Source organism: Chionomys nivalis, chromosome 8 (assembly GCF_950005125.1).
Source record: "Chionomys nivalis chromosome 8, mChiNiv1.1, whole genome shotgun sequence".
Classification (NCBI taxonomy): Eukaryota; Metazoa; Chordata; class Mammalia; order Rodentia; family Cricetidae; genus Chionomys; species Chionomys nivalis.
In genome coordinates this window covers 89295994-89320435 of record NC_080093.1, presented here as the reverse complement: position 1 = coordinate 89320435, position 24442 = coordinate 89295994, and the positions used below count along the sequence as shown (strand labels likewise).

The window sequence follows — 24442 nt, the reverse complement described above, 5'->3', positions numbered from 1 at the left end:
GTATACACATATGCATAAATTAAAAAATAAATCTAAAAACCAAAAGAAGGAAAGTTCTTCTAAGTTCAACCCTGACAATTCTCTGCTTTCAGCCTGAGTAGCCAAGCCTGGGGCCCACTGCACCTCTCTGCCCAGAGCAATGCAACCAGCCCTGTACACTGGCTTTTCCGAGACAGTATAGATTAGTGTTCACATTTCCTTGCTATGCCTTTAAGAACCACCAGAATACAAGGGAAGTCTGGAAAGAGAGGTGGGGTCTCCTAACAGAACTTCTTGGAAAAGGATCCTAGGAATTTCTGCCAGAAACTGAACTGAAATTCCAATGCTGAGAACTAGGGGGTGGCCTGTGTTAAGCTAGGCCTATGATTGGACTGCACGGTCCATTGGGGAGGAGGAAAACAAAATTAAAAAATCTGGGGGGTGGAGGGGAGGAAAGACCTCAGCCCTACCCCAATCCATACACTCTGGACCTGGAAGCAATATGCAGCCGCTAGCCTCAACGGGGTCTGTGCATGTCCAAGCTGAGGGCAGCAGATGCTGGACCCAGGGAGCACTCTGCACCAACTGAGCAAGCAAGGCCTCCAGGGACTGACTTGCCAACAGCTGGACTTGATCACCAGCTTGAGACAGAGCTCATGCACTGCGTAGAATAACAAGCAGACTTTGTTCTCTGGCTGTGCAAAGCGTTGTTTTCCAAGGGATTGCCACAGCAGCAGAGAGAAAACCGGAGATCACTACCTGGACTCTTGAGTCTCTGTAAAGAGCCAAAGTGTAAGAAATTGTGCTGCTGGGGAGTTTTCAGGATGATGGTGGCTCTCCGGGGAGCTTGTTCACTGGTTCTCTTCCTTGCACCATTCCTGCCCCCACCACAACATGCCCAGGACCCAGCTATGGTGCACTACATCTACCAGCGCTTCCAAGTCTTGGAGGTAGGTGACGTGTGTTCCCTTCACTGGGACTATGCCTCTTGGAAGTCACTCTGTTGTGCTGCACTTTCCTGTCAGCTAGAACTGTCTTCCAGATACAGAGTGAATCACTGGTCTAATTACGTTTACAGATGTGCATGGCTGTGATACCACTTCCAGTCCAGACCGCTGTATCACTAGACTTTGAGCAAGGCTTCACTCTACACTTTGCCCTGACAAAGTTTTTCTCACCTATTGCGTGGACATAGAGATAGAATTTAACTTCAGAAAATGTTCTGAAGATTTAATGAAGAGATTTCAACTTTGAGAAACTGGGAGTGTTTTATTTTGGGTCATTAATCTGTACTCAAAACATGGCCTGATCCGCTGAGTAAATTTCCAAGTTGTTGAATATTTAAAACCCAACAGTTCAGTAGTCACTGTAGTCACATATTTTTCATCTTTTATTATATTGGGTTACTAACTGTCTCCAGCTTTTCCTTTTTCCTTTTTATAATAAACTGTTAGGTGACTATAAAATGCAGTAGTACAGCGGTTTATCGTGAATTTTGCTTTTTAATCTTAACTGGATTTAGGATTAAAAATGAGATTTTTTTGGCAATGTTAAACAGAGAGAACACATTTGATCTTTCACCTCATTAGAAAAGGCAAAAAAACTAGGGTTGGGATTGTGGTTCAGTTGGTAGAGTGTTAGCCGAGTATGCACAGAGCCCTTGGTTCAGTGCCTAGCATGGCATAGCCAGATGTGTTGTTGGCATGTACCTGTTATCTCAGCACTTGGGATAAGGAGGCAAGAGGATCAAGGAGTTCAGAGTCATCTTTGGCTACATAGAAAGTCTGAGGCTAGTTTAGACTACATAGACCCCATCTTAAAACAAAAATGAATGAACAAAATTCAGTGTTTTTTTAAGACAATAAGGTTCTCAGGGACAAATATAGCCTTCCACTTTAGAACGTTGTGCAAGCTAAACTCGCAGATTATGCATCTTCTTTCAAGGACACTCTTATCTCAAACATTTTCTATGTTTTCCTTAAAAAATATCTGTAAATCCAAAAGATGGTGCCACCTAGCTATAGTCAGTAAAATAAGTCCACAGAGCAATCCAGACACACTTCCTTACATTGTCTGGCAAGCAGGCCAGGGCCTGGAAGCTGTGGATGAAGCATTCCCAGGCTTCAGGCCTCTTACAGCTCCCCTGCTCCCTTCCTGGACATGCCACCAACCTCACCTGCTTAAAATGCCAAAATCTGCTCAGGCTTTGGCACCAGCTAAACTCCTCTGCATTGTCCCTCAGTACTGTGAGAGTTTGTCTACAAAGTAATAACACGCAGAATAAGACATTCACGGCCCTGAGTGTGGATTTGGAAGATGGGGTATGCTTTGTGGATACTTAGATATGTTTAAAAGATATATCCTCTGACCACTAGGTACTGACCTGCAGGTGAATCAAACCCCAGGTGGCAGGCACTGCTGGCTAATACAGAGGCTTGACAACTCAGGGTTACAGGGCCTGTGCTGAGCGGGGCATGTGGGAGAATAGAAAAGGGAAAATAGATACTTGAGAGTTACTAATATCCATTCTCTCCCTTCTCTGTCTCTGTTTCTCTCTGTCTCTGTGTGTGTGTGTGTGTGTGCGTGCATGTGTGTGTGCATGTGTGTATGTGCATGTGTGTGTGTGTGCATGTGCTACTGTTGCTGCTGCTTTTCATGTCTCTAGCTCTTTCTCTTCCAAGTGAAGTGCCCTACACAATTATGTTTAGAGTAAGAAGTTTTCCATGTGTGGAGAAAATTTTAGTCAATATCACCAAGTGAGCTTTAACTACCGACTCCATGACCCATCAACCCCATTTCCACTCATTTACCCTTCCATTCACCTAATAATCATTGAGCATTCTCTATCCTTAGCTCATGCCAGATGTAAGGGAATGCATCTATTTCTTTGCATCTAATCTAAGAAAATAACTAAGGACATAAAAATATAAATACATAGTTTTTAATCTTAACATTGAGTGAAAAAAAGAAAACTAAATGTTTCTTTAAATGAGTTTAATGGAACAAACAGTGGGATTTCAATTTAATAAAAAACTTGCATCTTATTAAAATTATGCTACATATGGATAAAGAAAACGTACATATACACAACACAGTATTGTTCAGTCTTTCAAAGGAAACTCATATGTGACACTGTAGATGGACTTGCAAGATCTTCTGCTAAGTGAAATAAGCCCATCACAAGAAGATAAACACTAAGTGAATGATTTCACTATTCACTTTTTCTGAAAAAGTTGAACTCATAAAAGCAGGGAAGACTGAGCAATGAGGAGATATTGATGAAAGAATACAAAGTTTCAACTAGAATCAGTTCTGTGGCAGTACAGTGTAACTGCATAAGCCTGAGGACTTGAGTTCAGATCCCCAGTACCCACATAAAAAGTAAGATGCGGCAATGCCTATCTGTAAGCCCAGTGCTGTGGAAGCAGAAGCGGGAAGTTCTCTGGGGCTTGCTGGCTAGGCAGTCCAGACAGTTAGTGAGCTTCAGATTCAATGAGAGACACTGCTCAAAACATAAGCGGTTCAAACAGTTATGAAAGGCACCTGATATTGCCCCGTGACTTCCACATGTTCACCTGCATGTGCACATAGACACACACACACACACACACAAGAAAGAATAAGTCCAAGATATCTGTTGTACCTATCATTACTATAGAACACAGCATTATACTGCATACCTGGATATTGAAAGAAAAGATTTTTACCACCTCAAAGGTAATTTGTAAAATAATACATATGTTAACTTGCTTGATTTAACCATTTTACATCAAAATATCAATGTACAACAATTATATAGGAGTTTCATTTGTTAATTAGAAAAACATGGTCAACACAAAAAACTTATAGTGTGTTATAATGATATGATAATATATAATAATGTAACATATTTATAATAATATAATATTGATATTTAAATGTCAACAATATATCAGCAATTTAAATAAGCAGATATTTAGCAAAGTCACATGTAAATATATATTTATATGCATCATAAAATACATTGGAAAAAACTACTATACTAAATGTCAGTAGTACATATAAATTTAGGATTATGGGTTATTAGCCGCCTTTTGATTATACTTTTCTAATAATTTTTTTCTGTAAATAATAGCTATTTGTTTTACTTGAATAATTAAAATGATTTACAATAATTTGGTAATTTATTTCCTGTTTGAAGCAAGGGCTGGAAAAATGTACCCAAACCACAAGGGCATACATTCAGGAGTTCCAGGAATTCTCAAAAAACATATCCATCCTGCTGGGGAGGTGTCAGACCCACACCAGTGAATATAAGAGTGCAGTTGATAACCTGGCACTGAGAGTGGAGCGTGCCCAGCGGGAGATTGACTACCTGGAATACCTCCGGGAAGCCGACATATGTATCGAGTCAGAGGAGAAGACACTGGCTGAAAAGGTGCTTCAAGAAGCTGAAGAAGAAAAGAAGATTCGAACTCTGTTGAATGCAAGTAAGGGATTCTTCTACCGCCCTGGCTAGGGCCTGACACAGCCAGAGAGATGCAGACCTGTTCAGTTAGGAAGTGTGATCTAGTGATGGGTGAGAACTGGATGCATTCCCGTGTGTATGAGCTGGGAGCAACTTGGCACATGTCCCACATCCCAACAGAATTCCCCTTCAAGGAAGTGACTTTATTTTCTCAGAGAGTTTCTAAAGACCTCATAGAAGGCCAGGTCTATAGTCTGAGAGGCAGCTTGGGGGATCCCCTCCTGCTAGACTTTGGGTTAAAGGAGACATGTCCCTGATTTTTCTAGGGAGAGTGGCAGGCTGGAGCCAGCTACACCAAGGGCCCTGGGAACAGAGAGCTGCTGCCAGTATAACAAGAGACAATGTGAAATGAGAAACTGTGACAGCCAAACCTCAGGACTGGGTCCTGCATCAGATTGCTATTGTGTGCTGTCTGGGATGGTGGCATTCAGGAATTTGTCCCCTGTCTTGTGACACATCAGTATCAATGCTAGGCTGTCAATAATAGTATCTAGTAGCTCATAGGATAATAAGCATCACAGCTGATAAGATTTTTTTGTGCATGAGTCCATTTCACTAAAACAACAAGAAAAACAAGGCCCCCACCTGTATTTTGTATTCTGAAAAGACTTCACTGCAAATAGGAAGACTGTTCATGTACTAATTACTCCTCCATATTTGGGAAACTTCAGCAGTGAAATAAGGCATAATAGGGGTTATCTTTGCTTTTAGGACTTCACATATCTTCCCAATGTAATCCCTTTAAGAAACTATAGGTCAATATAAGAAAGGTCTTGGCATGAGGATGTAGCTCAGTTGGTAGAGTACTGCCAAGCATGCGTGAAACCTTGGGTTCCAGGGAGGCAGCTTAAGGATAGCCTCAGTTACATCATAAGTTTAGGCCCAGCTTGAGCTACATAAGACCTTGTCTCAACAGCAAATAAATAAGGAAGTTCTCTATCAGTGAAGTGAGCATTAAGGATACTTCAAGGGCTAACACAAGCTATAAAGCCATGGCCTTCTGCAAATCTGGTTGAGAGAAAACTGTAGGACCGGAGACTACAGAGAAGACTACCAATCAAGCCCTGTGCTGGTATCATTTACTCATTGGTTCACTTATTTACTGAAAATGCATGATTGGAACAGAGGTACTATTCCAGGCACTAGATATAGATGATGAAATAGCTTGTGATCCATGCTAAGGAGATGGAACGTGACTAGAGAAACTGATGAGGTATTCTGAGTTGGGAAATGCTATAAAGGAAGAGACTATGACAGAGAGGGAGACTTGTCAGGAATACTGAAGAAATTTAAGCAAATAATGACTCAGCATGAAGTGCCACCAGATAGGAAAAAAAAAACTGTTCGATTTAAAAACTATTCATAGTTGAAATCTACATGTTTTTGTAACTGATAGTTGAAAGTATAGGATAAATGAGAGACATGAATCAGGAATACTTCCAAGGTTTGGGACTTAGGTCATTAATTGATCGGTATGAAATCTGTTCAGATAGAAAACCCAAGAGTACTTTGGAAGCATATATGACTTGACAAGTTTTTTCCAAGCACTTACATCTTCATTTGTTTTTATTGCTATAACCGAATCACACAAGGTAATTATAAAGAATAGAAGTTTACTTAGTTTAATTAGTCATTTTCTAGAGGCTGAGAAGTCTAACACCATGATGTGGGTATCTATTTAGCATCAGGGGAGGGCCATCTTGCTGCATTGTGACATCAAAAGGCATTGCAAGCTAGCTCAGAAGCCCCTTTATTTATTTGTGTGTGTGTGTGTGTATGTGTGCATGTGCATGTAGAGGCGAGAGTCAACTTCGGGTGTTCTTTAGATGCCATTCATCTTGGGTTTGTTTGTTTGTTAGATAAGGCCCCTCACTGAGACCTCGGGCTCACTTATTTTTAGGCTAGACCACTACTAGGTTTGAATATCGAGTTCCAGGGGTTGTCTTGCCTCTACCTCCACAGTGCTGGGATTACAAGCATGTATTCTAACACCAGAGTGTGTGTTTACTTTTTATGTGGATTCTGGGAATGAAATTCAGGTCTTCATACTTGCAAAGCAAGCCCTTCTACTGAACTATCTCCCCAACTCTGTTTTGTTTTATTTTTTTCTTAAAGAACCACTAAGACAATAATAAAAGATACTTCCTTCAATTTTAATGACATTATCTAATCCTAATTACCCCCCAAAGGCTCCACCCCCAAGAAACATGTGACTTTAAAGACTAAGCCTCCGATATGTGCCCTTTGAGGGGAACATATTCAAACCCCCACAACTTAAAACTTCAAAGTTTTCATGTTCATTTATTGGCTCACTGCTCATATTATCCTCTATCTATGCCAGCTCCATGAGAGCTTAGACACTCCATTGCAGGAGTCTCCAGGGCCTAGAAGAGGGTCTTAGTTCAAACAACTTATATCAGTAAAGAAACAAGTGAACAGATAAGTGTACGGACGGAGTGAATGCCAGCACAGCTTGCTTAGAGTTTGGTAGAAAGAGAACATGTGTTACTGGATGTAGGTTCTATGATGACAATTAGGGTAATAACTAATCTGATTATAGGGGAAGGTCTGTTCAGGCACCCTCTCCACTATTGCTAAACCATTCACCACTGAGCTGTTTGAAAGCCTTTGCCCTTTATTATGAAATGTTTTCAGAGATGAGGACAACATGGGTCCCCAGTCAAAAGAATGTTGATATTAAATGAAATTTTTAGACTCTTAACTACCCCCACCTTCTATCCCCACCCCTTTCCCACACATACATGATTTAGAATAAAAACGAGTAACAGATTTTAAAGTCATTCCCAATGTTTGGTGCTAAGACAATTGCTAAAATAAAACTTTGCCTATTGTAATTGTCAGTTTATCACACAACATCACAGTCCCAGGCACCTAGACCAAGAATTTATCCAGCTGAAGCCTTTGAGAGAGTCCACAGGCTGCATTCTTGAGTGGATAAAAGTATTGACCTCCTTTTAACTTGTAAGTAGCTTTTGAAACAGAATTCTCAGGGCAGTCAAAACAAACCATTATAACAGATTTTATTTTCTTTCTCTAGTTCAGCTCCTTTTATTGCAAGGAAGCATGGGAGTAACCTTATGTGACCTCCCCCTGCTGTCATTAGATAACTCATATCTTTTGTTATATTATGTTTCCAAGAAGTCTGATGAAGATCTGAATGCCTCCGGAATATATTCAAGTAGACAGCTACATGCCTGTATTCAAACCCACTACAAACAGAACAAATAACTAAACAAACACCTCACTCACTAAAAACTAACAAAAGCAAGTCTGTGAGGCAACTCTCAAGGTCCATTGGCTCTTCATGAGTAGACCAAAACATTAAGAGAACCATAACTCATTTGTAACGGAAGTTTTAGCTAAACAGGAGGGGACTGAAGACTGATCTGAAGGCAGAAATATAGATCATAAGGGAGCATGTATGTGCATGTACACACAAACCCAGAATTGCTGCACTCTGAAGGCCAGCAGCGCAGGACATACATGTACTGTATATGTGTACAGAACATAGCTGCTCCTTTATATTCCCTAGAGAGTGCATGCTGATGGGTCCAGAAAGGTCTGTGTACATAGAATTTCTTTTGCTTACTCATCAAAGAATCCTGTTTCCTGTGAGGCCATTTCTAGGCACTATGAGTATGAACAAAAGTTCCCAATCATGTCATCTTGTAGCTTTTGGTTCCAGTTGGTATAAACATTCATTCATTTTCTCTCACTAATCTGTTCATAGGTTCAACAAATGTCTAACTAAATTCCAGATACATCTTGGACTTGGACTAGCATTACAGATGGAATGCTTGCTATGATCTTTGTTCTCAAAACCACTTGTAGTAAAATAGAGAAGCAATCTAGACACAAAGGAAACAGCCCATCATGGGTACTGCTCTGGTAGAGGGATGTATAAGTTGTCACAGAAACAAGTTAGGTCATAGGGTTTAGGTTGCCACGATGAGAGGAGGGATGGGACTATAAAACTAGAAAGTAACCCTCCAGCTCAGTTTTAATCACAGAAAAGTTCTTATTAGATGGAGACTGGATTTAAGAGCATCCTACGCAAATAAAGCTGCCCGCAGCAGCACAGTTGTATAATGAGGCTTGCTATGTTGCTTGGAGCAAATTATTTTATAGAACTCATGCCATGGAAAAGGGGGGTACAGAACCAAAGGAGAGCTATACTCCCCGTACTAACAATCTCCCATTTTCCAGCTGGACAAATGGGAGTAATGAGCATGGTAGCTAATATTTACTGATATTACATTTTGGGTTGTCTCCAAGCTATGTACATAACTTAATAACACTTATGTAATTGACAACAACTCCACCAATTAGGTATAGCTATTATCCCACCACCCATTTTATATATCAGGAAAGCAAGACTGTGGGAAGACAATTTGCCTAAGCTCACACAATTAAAGAAATGTCCAGGATGACTTTCAAACCAACTCTGGCTTGCACACATGCCAGCCTCTCCCATCATCCCCCTGCTGAGTATGGGAGTGCCACAGCTCAGACAAAGGACTGAAAAAAGTCACTGTAGACACAGGGTACAGAACAGCCTAGCAACAGGAGAGGCTAAGAGCATAGAGAAGGCAAAGACTGGAGCTGGCAAAGCAGTGTCAAGGGTAGTCACTAGGTATATGAACTTGGAGCCTTCTGCTCTAAAAGTAGAAGCTTCTATGCTAGAAGCTTCTGATCTCAATGTGGGTCACAGTATGAACACTATGATTCCATCTCACAAGAGACTGGTTAATTAAATCCTGGCTAAGAAAAATCAGTTTCCTTCCCTGTTTTTTCTTAATTTATTACTTTATTTTTTGAGACAGGGTCTTATGCAGCCTAGGATGGTCCTGAGCTCACTGCATGTCTAAGAATGACCCTCCTCCTTCCCTGTCCCTCTGGACACTGGGATGACAGGCATGTATCACCATGTCTGGGTTTATGCTGTGCTGGTGTTAGTGCATGCCATGTGAACACTTTTCCAAACCAGTTACTGCTCTAGGTCCTCTCCATTGACTTTTATTTTTTATTTTTATTTATTTATTTTTTTTGATTTTTTAAGACAGGGTTTCTCCGTAGCTTTTTGTTCCTGTCCTGGAACTAGCTCTTGTAGACCAGGCTGGCCTCGAACTCACAGAGATCCGCCTGCCTCTGCCTCCCGAGTGCTGGGATTAAAGGCGTGCGCCACCACCGCCCGGCCTCCATTGACTTTTAAGCAGCAAAATGCCTTGCTTTGCTCCCTACACACGTCTGTGGCCCTCAATTGCCTTGTAAACATTTCAACAGAGGGTTTCTTCCAACTATTTCTCAAATGCCTTTAGTTCACCTACTCTGCTCTGTCTTCTCTCCCTTTGATTTCAAGCATCTCCCATCACTAAAACTCTGCACTCACCTCCCTGCCTCTATCTATCCCTGCCCCAGTACTCTAACTTGTAAGGTCACCATGATCATCTTACTACAATGTCAGCAACAGCAGTTTTCCCCTTGATGGCAACTGCAAACCCAAGGACAAACAAAAATGCTCTTTACACTCCTATCCTAACATAACTTTCATTAAATACTTAATTTTTCTCTACGAAAGGAATGCTTGATGATGAAATAAATGCTACATACTGTTGAAACAATCTTTATCATGTTTCCTTTAATTATAAAGGTAGATGAGAAGCCAGCAATCAAACCTAGCCATTTTTAGTATTTCTCAGTTTTGTTTCCACCCATGCCTGGTGTTCTATGCTGTTTATTTTATCTGCTAGTTTAAAAGCATACTGCATACTTCCTCACAAGCCCAAATAGTGGACGCTGTGTTTCTAAAATCTATCAGCATAATGCCTAGAGTGGATGTGAGATCAGTAGCTCTGACCTGAAGTGCTGCACTAGAAACTGGAGGCAATATGGGCTTGGGATCACACTGCACCATTCTTTCTGCTGTCCAGTGCTCATTCTGTAGTTACTATTGCTCTGGAAGGCAGCTATGCTCACCACTATACCACCAACGCCGCACCTACTATTGCTCTGTAGGTACTATCACAACTTTTTTTTTTTCACATAAAAAAACTGTGACTCAGAGAATCTTCCCCCATATTCCTGCTTTACCCAGGGATCGATACTACCCCAGACACGCAGGTTTTATCCTGAACACCCTCACCCCATATCAGCTGTCTGTTGCCACATTAACATAACCCCAAACCACTCCAAAATTTGGCTTAAAGCAATGCCCAGTTCCTATTTCTCAGGAGTTTGCAGCATGGGAAGACATTCTGCTGATCTGTGCCAGGACTGGCTTGCCTGCACATCTCCCATCCGTGGCACGTTGCTGAGGAATGGCTTGTTGAGGAGGACCTCTTCTGAGATGTCCTCCATATGCCACCTGGCTCTCCTGAGGCTGATCTGAGCTCATTCTTTTTTTTTTTTTAGATTTATTATGTATACAATGTATACATAATACAGTGTTCTGTCTGCATGTATGCCTGCAGGCCAGAAGAGGGCACCAGATCTTATTATAGATGGTTGTGAGCCTCTGGAGGAACAGCCAGTGCTCTTAACCACTGAGCCATCTCTCCAGCCCTGAGCTCATTCTTATGATGAATGCAGATGTCTCAGAAAGAGGACAGAAATCCCCTAGTGTAACATGAGGGCCTGCTTGTTGGGGTTTCTGTCCTGCCCAGTTCCCACAGCTGGTAAGCCCCAAGAAAATCACATAGAGGTCTCCATAAGTTATAAACTGATTGGCCCATTAGCTCAGGCTTCATATTATCTCTTATAACTTATATTAACCCATTATTCTTATCTACAATAGCCACATGGCTCAGTACTTTTTTCAGCGGGGCAGGTCATATTCTGTTTCTTCAGTGTCTGGACAGGACTCAGGAGGAATGGGCTTCCTCCTTCCCAGCACCCTAGGGACTCAGCTTAGTCATTTTTATCACCACTACCACCACCGTTATCATCATCATCATCTTCTTCTTCTTCTTCTTCTTCTTCTTCTTCTTCTTCTTCTTCTTCTTCTTCTTCTTCTTCCTCCTCCTCCTCCTCCTCCTCCTCCTCCTCCTCCTCCTCCTCCTTCTTCTTCTTTCGAGACAGGGTTTCTCTGTGTATCCCTGGCTTTGCTATGGGGACCAGGCCAGCCTCAAACTCAGATCGGCCTGCCTCTGCCTCCTGCGTGTGCTGGGGTTAAAGATGTGTGCCACCACAGCCAGGCCTTTTTTTAGCCACATTCTTTTGGCCAAAGCAAATTTCAATTCTGGCTCCGGCGTCCATCCTTCCTCTATGAACTCTAACTGCATCCATATTGGGTTTTTGGTCTTGATGTTAATGGAAGCAGGGAACAATCAAGGTCAGCTTTTAGTTATGCAAATGTGTATGTCAGAACAGAGAACCGGTTGATTGATTGGTTTGAGGAAATAAAGCAGAACCAGCAAGAATGCTACTGGAGTTCAGGTTCCGATGAAGAAGTCTTAGATGTTCACACAGTGAGACAAGATGGAGAGGAGAGAAGAAAGTGACATTTCCTCTATAGGAGTGTAGATGACTTTGTCTTCTATCCCAAAAGGTGAGAGAATGGCAATGTCACAGCTATCAATGGAGAACATGTCTATCCCTTTTTAGACTGCTAAGAAACTTATTTAAAAAACAAACAAAACTCAGTACTTAAGAGCACGTGTAGCTGGGCGGTGGTGGCACACACCTTTAATCCCAGCACTTGGGAGGCAGAGGCAGGCGGATCTCTGTGAGTTTGAGGGTAGCCTGGTCTACAAGAGCTAGTTCCAAGACAGACTCCAAAGCTACAGAGAAACCCTGTCTCGAAAAACAAACCAAAAAGAGCACTTGTGTCTTGTGGAGAGGGTTTAGTTTCCAGCACCCACATGATGGCTCACATTCATCTGTAACTCCAGTTCCAGGGAATCCCATGTCTTCTTCTGAACTCCAAAGATGCAAGACATACATGTGGTGCATATACATACATACAGGCAAAGCACACATAGACATAGAGCAAATATATCTAAAAAAATTTAAATCAAAACATTGAAAACACTACATATATGTATATATATTTATCAAGAACCAACTCGGTCTACAAATGAGGAATAGATGGAATCAAGAAGTTTACCGTTATTCCTTGGAATGCTTGGGATGTCTCGATAGGAAGATATCTGGTATAAACTGGCAGTTGTTTGAGATAAAAAAAATGCCCCAGATGATGGGCCAGTTCCCTCCTTGGCCTCATAACTCATTTCCAGCTGCGATTCTCTGGAGCAGCAGTTCTTAAGTATTCAGTCACAGAAATTTCTTTACCATCTTAAAACTTATTCAGGGCTCCAAAGAGGGCATGCTGAATTTCGTTACAGATACTGACCTTGCCACATTCACAATTAAGTTAGGGAGGTTGTAGCCTGTACCAGGTATTCTTCTAGAGAGAACACAAAGTAATGAATGAAACAGATATGACAAAGTCTTGAATCTCCTCACATTTACTTTCTATTGAAGATACTATGACAATAAATATGTCAGCAGATGAGTATATAATGTATGATAAAAGCATAACAGACACTCAGGGGAAGAAAATCTATTACAAGAGGTTATGGAGAGCTAGATTCTTCTAGAAGACTATGCCAGAAGGAAGTTTGCCCATGTTGGAGTCCAGCTATAGACACCCCATGGTAAAAGCTGGTTGGACTCACATTCAAAGCTTAGACATCTTCCTGGCTTTCAGGAATTTTTCTTGTGTTCTCTGATTGTTGCTGGGGAATGACACACACCTAGATAGGAAGATGCATGGATCAAATCTGTTTTATCATCGTCACACGGTTGCTCCAATTTAACCCCACCCCTTTTTCTAACTGTCTCTTGAATCCTTGACTGTCACTCTTTAGTATCTTGAAGCTGTACTACACTTACAAACTCAGTGCCTAACTTTTCTGTGTCTATCACCCCACCCCAAGTCCCCACCCACAGCCACTTTTCTACCAGAGATGAACTAATGTCTCTGATTGAATCACAATGGAGGAGCAAGTCTTACAGGTCCAGCAAGTGTTATTATTAAGGGAGAAAGTATTTTAAAAGATTCATAAGTGATATTTGTATACGAATTTCTTGAGAGGCCTTGGGCTAAATTCTACCCCAATTGCTTTTCTAAAATTTTGCCTATGAGGAACCACACATTCAATGTCTTGGTTTGCATGTGAAAATTTCGCATGTCATCCTTTCTGTTAAATAATTTGCATCTTAGTTGGACTCAAGTTTTTTTTTTATTTACTATTTCCAATCTTTGCTCAACTCTTTCTTCCTGTTAATTATCTGTTGGCAGGAGAAACACATCAGGAAATTTTAATTTACATTTACTGGTACACTGGAAATGTATGCTCCCTAAATTTAAGAGAAATTTATATAATAGTAGAAGGTTATCTCTGATAAAAAGATAGAGAGCACCTAGCCTAAAATCATAGCTTTAAGGCTGGCACAATAAAGACTGGATTGACAGAAGGAAGTTCAAAGACTGGGTTCCAGAGCCACCAGGTCTCCAATATCCAGTCCTGAGCTCCATCTGTATCTGAAGGACTGGGAGGAGTAGCAGAAAAACATGGGGGAAATTATTTTTTTCTTAAAGGTTTTTTAACATCTTAATAAAAAATATGCATCTCCACGAGTTCTGCCTTAGAAGGGAGCTTAGAAAGAGAAGGAGGAATATGTATATATTCCTTTTATATTTTACTACTTTTAAATTTAATTTAATTTAAATTTATTTATTTATTTATTTTTGAGATAGGCTTTCATTATATAGCCCAGGCTATCCTGGAACTCATAATGTAGCACAGTGGGCCTCTAATTTACTATGTAGGACAGACTGGCCTCAAACTTGTAATCTTCCTGGGTCTGCCTCCCAAGTGCTGAGTTTCTAAGTCTGCCCCTCCATAATTACCTCTCTTCTGTTTTTTGTTTATTTGCATTTGGGGGCAAGGTCTCATGCCAGACTGGCATTCAAATTGTTGTATAGCTCAAGACGACCTTGAACTTCTAATTCTCCTGTTTTTACCTCTTGAATTATAGGCCTATGTTACTACACCCAGTTTGATTCAGTGCTGGAATCCAACATAGGGCTTCCTGCATGCTAGGGAGATACTCTACCTACGTATCCACATCCCTAGTCCCTGCTCCTCTGGACTGTAATTTCTTTTTACTTTTTTTTTTAACATAAATTTTTATTGATTTTTTTTAAAAAGGAATTTCCCATCAATCATCCTGATCCCACTCACCTTCCAGTCCCTCCATATCTGCCCCACAAAGGAAAATTTAATAAATAAACAAAAATACAAAATAAAACGGAAACAACAAGAATGAAAGCAAAACAAAAACAAACAAACAAACCACCACCACCACAAAAACACCTCGCTCCTGTGTCTTTCTCACTTCTCAATCACCTCTTCATTCATCTCGGTGGCACAGGGAGCTGCAGTGTGGCACAGAGTAGACCCTTCTGTCCAAACAGCTTCACTTGCAAATTGAATCATTGGTCTGGTTTGAGGCCTCTGACTTCTGGTACACCATTAATACTGGACCCTCGTCGAAACTCCTCTTGGATAATTGGCTCCACAGGGCCAGTCCCTTTATGCATCCCAGCAGGTCATAGATGGGTAGATGTTGAGGTGGGCCAACTGAAAGTCCTGGATATGTGCCTGGATGGTAGCTGAGTCGATCAGTCCGGCCTCTGGGATCATTCACCTTAGGTGAAGGGTGGAGTCTGCTCTCCCACAACCGGGGTGAGGTGTGGGACCAGCTATCATGAGTGGCAGGGCAGTTCTCCAATGTGGGGTGGGGCCAGCCCAGCATGACCCTTGGATGTTAACACACACACATGGTTCACATGTGCCTTTGGTAACATAGGCAACTGGCACCAAGACAGATACCCCTTACGCTCCCATCCCTGTTGCAGCAGAACCAGGGACCCAGACATGGCCTTTGGCAGCAGCTTGGGCCCATTCTTCACCATGGTAATAGTGCTACCCCAGTGGTAGCCCAGGCCACCCATATCAGCAAGTCTACAGGGGCATCATGGACCTTAGACACCAACATGGTCTCAGGTGTCATCTGCATGGCCTTCCAGGATAACAGGAGACACGGACATCAACAGAGGCCCCAGATGGAGCATGGCCACAGACCCGGAAATGGCCCTTGATATCAGCTCAGGCCCAGATGTCACCAAGCATGGAACCAACAAGGATATTTTCTTATAGATAAGAAACAAATGTTCTTCATTCTAAGACACAGTCCTTACATAGCTTAGCTTCAAGTCTGTTCTTCCCTGGCAGGAGGGGCAGGCACTGTGAGGGCCACCTACTGGAAGCAGATGTCTTGTCACATTTGAGAGCCTGTTGTCTTTACTGGTTTTTCTCTGGGCACACAAGTACACATAGTTCCCATCCCTTCCTACCACACACACTACTCTGTATCTGAGGCTGCCTGGGAGTGTCCTGGTTCCCAGCTCTGAGTTCAGAAGAACCCTTCATCACTTGCTAGCTGTGTGATCTTTCCAAGAAACTAATGCAATCCTTAACTTTCTTCACTTGGAAACTAGTGATTAAAATATATGTCATGGCTACTTACTATAAGAATCACATAAATTATTATAAAGTTATCCAGTACAGTACCAAATGGATTCTATGTATTTGTAACATATTTGATAATCTACTCAACTCTTGAACTTGTTCTTTAACATGGAATATCTTATGTGAATCTTTAGGGACCCACAGACCGTCCTTGCTCTCCCCTGGACATTCATCCTATGGTTATTTAAGAGTTTAAAGTCTCACCCACTTCTCTTCGGTGATCAGCCCAGGGTCAGGGAAGAGCAGTGGCTTCACCTCAGCCAGGTTCATCTGTGTTCGAGTAGAGATGGCACCCTGCGAGTCAGAGTGGCTGTTCTACTTCTTCCACAATTCCCTCTGGCCCCAATAGCTCAGTACGGCAGAGGCCCCTTCTGCCATGTGCTCCTGAGATGTTTAAAGTTCCTGGATGCCATTCCTGTGTCGAGCTTCCTTTAGTCAGGTCACCCATGACAATGTTGATACATGACAGCAAACCATCATGCTGTCGGAGCTTGTTAGTAGGACGTGGTGGCCGCTGGTAGCTAAGAGAGCTCCTGGTAGCTCTCCTCCAAATCTGGCCTCCATCATAGTATGAGCCAGGTGAGGGCATTTTGCCTCTACCTAAAGAACTGACTTCCCGGGATTTGACTTTGTCCAGCTAAGCCTGTTCTCCATTTCGTGTGCTCTCTTCAGAAAAACTGGGATCCATTTTTTTTTTGGATCCATTTTTTTAAATGAAATAATGGATTTGAAAGTATCTTAAAAGCTTTGAAGTGCTTTATGAATGATTATTTACTTAAGATGGGTCTGCGGTCAGAACCCAGAAGTGCTAGACTATTTAGATCCAGCAAAATATCTGAGATTTTTATTTTCTTCACTCAACTGCCATGTATTGAATCCTCAAAGCATTGAATTAGGTCTTCAGGTACAATACTAAACGTGAAAATTAAGGCCCTGCTTTTTGTTTGTTTGTTTGTTTTTTTTTTTGTTGTTGTTGTTGTTGGAGTCCTGTGAGAGGGTGGACAATAAGTTAGTAAAGAAACAGATAAAACAGTTAACAGTGTACTGAGTGATTTCAAGGAAAAGAAGAAGCCCATTAAGGAGATAATACTGGAAGTGAGACTTGGCCAGATATGGTGGTATAGACATACAATCCTAGTACTTGTGAGTCCTAGGTCATCCTGTGCTACATAGTGAGTTGGGGGTATGCATGGGCGGGTTACTTAAAGAATGAATGAGAGCCAATCCACTGTGCAAAGCTCAAGGAAAAGAGTGTTTCAGGTAGACGAATTCTAAGTGCAAGATTTCTGAGGCAAAATAAATAAATAAATAAATTTGGCACAGTCATAGAACATAAAGAAAACTGTGTAATCACAACACAGTGAGCCACAGAGGAAAGGCCACATTGGCCAGTCTTGTAGGCCAGGATAGGGGATTAGGATGCTATCCATTCTAAGTGTGATGGAGAAGTAGAAAAACTTTAACATGTCTGATCTCTCTAACTGCTTTGTGGAAAGTGCATGTATAACATGAACTGGGCCTACTTATTGGGGTTTCTGTCCTGCCCGGTTCCCCACAGCTGGCAAGCCCCAAAGAAAATCACACAGAGATCTCTATAAGTTATAAAACTGATTGGCCCATTAGTTCAGGACATTTATTTGCTCTTGTAGTTTATACTAACCCATTATTCTGATCTATTTTTGCCATATGGCTCAGTACCTTTTTCAGCTGACAGGTCACATCACGCTTCCTCAGTGGTCTGTGCAGGACTGGAGGGAATCAACTTACTCCTTCCCGGAATTCTCCTGTTCTCATTGCATCATTTCTACTTCCTGTCTGGTTTTTCCACCTATACTTCCTGCCTGGCCAATCAGCATTTATTTGAAACATGATTGACAGAATACAGACAATTCTCCTGCACCATACATGTAGATAGCAAGCAAGAGTAAAATCAGGGAGATACATCAGACACATTTGTAGTTATCTACACAGAAATTATGACTCATGGTTTCCCGGGGAAGAGTAGGTGCTAAAATATATAGTTGAATATTTTTATTAAATTTTTCAAAAACATCTACTAAAATGTATTAGATTAAAAATGTAATGTATTGTACATTAAATTAAAATTTTAATTAAAAAATTAATATGCTTTGATAATATGATACTTTTATATATGAATGCATACAATCCATTTTGATCATTTTCACTTCTATTCCTCCCAAATGCTCTTATCTCAACTCAAGACACAATCCCGAACCACCTCCTCATGTCCTTTTAAAGTTCTTATAACCCACCAAGTCCATTTTGTACTGCCCATGCGCTCATGGATATAGGGCTGTCACTGGAGCATTAGTGAACCTACTAGGAACCACACCCATAAAGAAAACTGGCATTCCCTCCCCTAGATACCATCAACTATCAATAGCTCTTCAGCTAGGAATGTAGGTCTTGACCCTAAGCACCCACCACCACTACCACCACCATAGCTGGGATATTGATCCAATTGATCTTATGCAGAGAGTGAGCACAACCGCCCTGTCTAGTCCTGATGATAAGGTTTTCTTCCAGGCCTCCCTGACCCCTGGCTCTTGTAATCTTTCTGGACCCTCTTCTATGGTAGTCCCTGAGCACTGAGGGGAGGAGTATAAAATGGTTGTCCCCTTCACCACTGAGCACTCTCCAGACACTTACATTCTGCACATTGACCTGTTGTAAGTTCACTGTCTTCTACTGCACAAAGAATCTACTCTGATGACGTCTGAGAGCTGCATTAATGGTTGGGTACAGAGATATCAGCTTAGAAGGCAGTTTGAATCTATATCCATTTAGCAAAATAATAATAATAGGTTCACCCCTATGGCCTGTGAGCTCCCTAACCATGGGCTCTTGGCTGCATTTACTGTGATCTATCAAAAAAATTCCAAATTAGAACTGATGACCTACTTTTCCTGAAATGATCAGTAGTGCTGACCTCTTGAACATGGTCACAGTGATGATTCCAAGGGGCTAAGGTCATCTGGAAGACGGCATACTAAAAGGCAAGGTGGAGAAAGCTTATCCCACCCCTGTCTATATCCCACCAGACAAAACAAATCAGTGTATGCAGCTTAACCACAAAAGAGACGGTGAAATGTTGCTTCATGTGCAGTGAGTAAGAGTGAACCGAAATGGAATTGGAGGAGCACTGATCATGGTCTCTGCCACACTGTCAGATGAGAAACGGAGAAACACACAGAAACGAGATGGGTGCAAAGGAGGAGGAGGAACTGATCAATGCTGTTACACTACGGAAGATGAATTCACATGCCCACATAACAGAGTGGCAGGAATTTTCATTTAGGAGCTCTCTGGTAGCATTACCAAGAACAGATTATGTTGTGCAGTAAGAGTGGGAGGTGAGAAAGCAAATATGGAAAATATAGACCGTTCTGTGGGAGAAGCTAAGGATGAAATGTTGGGAAATGTAAGAAAATACCCAGAGGTTAACTAGTTGGAAATATTTTTTTATCATTAAGACAGGATTTTACTATGTAGCTTTGGCTGGCCTGGAACTACTGTATAGACCAAACTGGTCTCAGAATTACAGAGAGCTGCCAGCATCTGCCTCCAGAGTACACACCATGTTCAACCATGAGATTTAAAAATAATAATAAGCAAGATGGATGCATATAAGTTAAGACTAAGGGGCTAGTTATGAAAAAAATAAATATAAGATGATTGAAGAATCTAGAAGTTGGGACTGGAGAGATGGCTCAGTGGTTAAGAGCACTGACTGCTCTTCTAGAGGACCTGGGTTCAATTCCTAGTACCCACATAGCAGCTTACAACTATCTGTAACTCCCAGCACTTGGGAGGCAGAGGCAGGTGGATCTCTGTGAGTTCGAGACCAGCCTGGTCTACAAGAGCTAGTTCCAGGACAGGCTCCAAAACCACAGAGAAACCCTGTCTCGAAAAACTTAAAAAAAAAAAAAAAAAAAAAAAAAAAAAACAACTATCTGTAACTCCAGGATTCAGCACCCTCACACAGTTATACAATAGGCTAAAACACCAATAAAATGAAATAAATAATTTTAAAAAAAGAATCTAGAAGCTAGGATAGAATGTGATCAAGGTACAATGATTATATTATTCCTGGAAAGGAGAAATAACAGTTTCTTCTTTTTTATTTTTTTATTTTTTGTTTTTTTTTTTATTTTTTTATTTTTCAAGACAGGGTTTCTCCGTAGTTTTTGGTTCCTGTCCTGGAACTACCTCTTGTAGACTAGGCTGGCCTCGAACTCACAGAGATCCGCCTGCCTCTGCCTCCCGAGTGCTGGGATTAAAGGCGTGCACCACCACCGCCAGGCTAGTTTCTTCTTTTTTAAAATATATATTTATGATTTATTTAACTTTATTTTATGTGCATTGGTGTGAAGGTGTCAGATCCCCTGGAACTGGATTTACAGACAACTGTGAGCTGCTATGTGGGTGCTAGGAATTGAACCAGGTCCTCTGGAAGAGCAGTCAGTGCTCTTAACTGTTGAGCCATCTCTCCAGCCCCAACACAGCTTCTTCTAAGAAGATTCTTCTACAATTAAGGGACAGTAAATGGAGGGAGTTCATGTTAACAGTGTTTAAGTTTTCAAAGGAGTTTATGCCTGTGTTCCATTTCTGTTCTAGGATTCTCTGAGGGAAGCTCTTCTGCTAGAGACCATGGTATCATAGCAGAGAGGAGAGGATATTCTCTACTAGTATTAGATCCGAAGGGAAGCAGGGTTCTTCAGATGTGGAGATGTGGTGAGTCTTCTAGAAGGTAGATAGTTCATGTTCATATATAACCTGTTCCTTTTCTTCTGTCTGGCTAGGTTGTGACAACATGCTGATGAGTATAAAGTCTCTGAAAATAGTGAAGAAGATTATGGACCCAGATGGCTCTTGGATGAAAGATGCTGGTGGTAACTCTGCAAAGGTTTATTTATTAATTGGATCCAGAAACAACACAGTTTGGGAATTTGCAAACTTGCGGGCATTCATGGAAGACAGCACCAAGTCTGGCCCCCGTAAGCTAATCTTACCACTTTCCTGGCAGGGAACAGGACAAGTGGTCTACAAAAGCTTTCTATTTTTTCACAACCAAGGAACTTCTAATGAGATAATTAAATATAATCTGCAGAAGAAGACTGTGGAGGATCGAATGCTTCTCCCAGGAGGGGCAGGCCGAGCACCCATCTATCAACACTCCCTATCCACCTACATTGACCTTGCTGTGGATGAACATGGTCTCTGGGCCATCCACTCAGGACTGGGTATCCAAGGCCATTTGGTTCTCACAAAAATTGAGCCGGACACTTTGGGAGTAGAGCACTCATGGGACACACCATGCAGAAACCAGGATGCGGAAGCTTCGTTCCTCCTATGTGGAGTCCTCTATGTGGTCTACAGTTCCGGGGGCCAGGGCCCTCACCGTATCACCTGTGTCTATGATCCACTGGGCACTGTTAGGGAGGAGCATCTGCCTAATTTGTTCTTCCCCAGGAGGCCAAGAAGTCACTCCATGATCCATTACAACCCCAGAGATAAGCAGCTGTATGCCTGGAATGAAGGCAATCAGATCATCTACAAACTCCAGACAAAGAAAAAGCTGCCTCTGAAGTAATGGATGGCAGTTTGGAGGGAGACCTGTGCAGTTGGGGCCATGGTTTTTCCAGGATACTGAGGTCACAACCCCTTTACAGTGTAATATCCCTCTAGAAGTGCACAGGAATAGCATCTAAAAGTTTAAATACATATTATTCCTTTACCAAATGTCACTGCCTTGGGAATCTTTTGAGAGCATAGATGAGGCCATCATTCTGATGTTTTGATGAATACCCCATCCTCATCCAAATCTGATGGAGCTAAGGCCTCCATCTGATCTATCTTAGTCTCAATCTTTCCTAATTGCCTTTCAGCATTTTCTCTGACTCTATTTTTCTTCCAGCAGTTAGGGTCTTGCCACCCTGATACTCACTGATTTCTTCTTTGGTTTTCACTCAGGTTCTGTCCTCTTTCTCATATGCTTATAAATATTTTTTTCATTGCCCAACTTCATTAGTTACTTTTGTTGTTGCTATGGCCAAATACCTGCAAGAAGCAAATTAAGAGAGGAAAGTTTTGTGCTGGCTTTTAACCAGGCAAAGGGTGCCCGCCTTCAGTCCTAGCACACAGGAAGCAGAGGAAGGTAGATCTCTGTGAGTTTGAGGTCGACATGGTCTACAATGCAAGTTCCTGGCCAATCAAGGCTGAAGAGTGAAACCTTATCAATGGATATTGTCCATCATGGTAGTAGTGAAAGTGGGGGGCATGAGACAGCTGTTCGTATTATATCTGCAATCAGGAAGCAAGGAGCAGACCAGATGTGGGGCTGCACTAAGAAACCTCATGACTGGCCCAGGCCTCACTTCAAGGCCTGCGCCCAGCTAGGAAGCAAATGTTCGAACACAGGAGCCTGTTCAGCTCATTTCACATTGAGGTCATAACACCCAGGAAGCACTATTTCTTATTAATGTTTAATGTTTATTTCCTCTAGCCTTGCCCTTCTGCCAAGCCAAGTGGATATAGTAACAAAGTAAAACCATTAGTAGATGGATGTCACTTTCTAGCTATAAAGTTTTTAACATCGTTTAATTCTCTTTTTACCTTTGTAGGTGTATGTACAAATCTTTATAGTTGCTAAGCCAGAGATGAAAGTGTAGGTGAGTTATTCAAAGTAGCAAACTAAAATATGTAAGAGCTAGAAAAGACTGCAAATACCAGTCTTTCCATCATCCAAGGAAGGAAGGATCAATTATATACTTTTACCCACCTATCCTTAACCATTATGTCCATCAGTTGAGCCTAAAAATAATAGTTTGCCCCTTAGGCAGTTGTCATGTCTGCACAAGGTCTTCTCATAGGTCTTTCAAAGCCTGCTTTCTCCAGAAAACCAGCCTAAGGGTAAGGAGGAAACTCTAGCCTCATCTTGTCTTTCTGTTGCCTGCTTCTTTCTTTTTTCTTTAAAGACAATAAAAGTGAGGTTAAGCAAATATTTGGTTATATTTGCCTATATTCCCCCAGCACAAAGCTTTCCAGGATTATCTGTGTTGGGCTTACTGTAAAATGTTCCCTAACTCACGGAGGCCCTTGCTAAATATACTTGTCTGGATGGAGACCAGGTAGCAGGCAAACAGCTTTGGCACAGCAGGCATGCCGGGCATTACAGAGGGTAGTTGAGAGGGGCATCTGCAAAGTGTTTCCCACATGTGTGTCCCATTTGACTGAGTCACAAGTGATGCCGCAGTGCCAGCCCGTGTCATGTGCTAAGGTCTCTGCCTTCCCAGGTTGGTCACATGAGAAGGCTTGCTTTGTGTGCTTGCAGCTGTTTGTCTGCCTTTGCCAAGTCCAGGCTGGGATCACAGGCAGTGAAGGGAGACCCTCCCCCTCCCCATAGCCACCACCACATACCATTTAAGTAGATCTTTGGCAGAAAGGAATGACCCACAGTTCTGATGAGATAGCCCTGTGAGCCTAAATCTTATGCACAATAAGGCAGATATGGAAGAATAAACATGATGTAATCACTCCATGAATGAATCCAGGATCAATACTTGCTCTATGGGTAAAGTCACATTACCTACCTTAGACCTACTCACATTGAAGGATGCGCAAAGGCGTTATCAAAGGAGTAAGTCCTGTATACATGGTTCCTTTGAGGTCAAGAGAATAGTTTGCATGTAGCGTGCTGTCTGGCTTCTATCTGGAAAGTGCTTGGAATCGACAGCTCTGCAGGATATACCTAACCCAAACTGCTCACCCTGGCACACAGAATTCCCACAGGGAGGATATTTCTTTTAGGTGAAGAAATGTTCTCCAGGAAGGACCTATTCATTGCTACTTTCCCTAACAGCATGCAGGCGCTGGAACACCTGTTTCGGTATCTTTCACACATGTGCTTTTCAGCTCTAGGCTGGCTGGATTGAAATGAGGATTGATGATGTCTCCATGAGCCACATCACGGGTTAGTACATTGTAGCACATGCGAATCAGCTGGGGAGCTTTAAGAACCCTACTATTCAGCCTATGCTCACCAATGCCATTAAACCAGACCCTCTGGAGCTGGGAGGAAAGCATCTGTCTTTTTAAAGCTCCTTCCCCAACTGCAACTAAGTTTGAGAAAGCCAATTTCATGCAACATTTTGCAAAAATAATTGCATACTTCTGAGAAAATATGAGCAGTTTCTGGGGGCCTGGGCAAGAAACCGGGCCTCCTTAGGCTGCACGTGGGATTTGGAACTGCCCACTAAGGCACGTGAACTCATGTGAACTGCACAGGCAGGCTCTGTCTCCAAAGGCCTCTCAGCTA

At 41.9% G+C, this 24442-nt stretch overlaps 1 protein-coding gene across 1 annotated transcript; it reads left to right on the top strand.

Annotated features, from left to right (window-relative positions):
* Positions 1–439: 439 nt before the first annotated feature.
* On the top strand, positions 440–23312 carry Olfml1 (olfactomedin like 1). The gene is made up of 3 exons (XM_057778560.1): positions 440–929; positions 4160–4448; positions 20928–23312. The coding sequence occupies exons 1-3, from the start codon at positions 804–806 to the stop codon at positions 21716–21718; spliced, it is 1206 nt and encodes a 401-aa protein (XP_057634543.1). The 5' UTR covers positions 440–803; the 3' UTR covers positions 21719–23312.
* The last annotated feature ends 1130 nt before the right edge of the window (positions 23313–24442 follow it).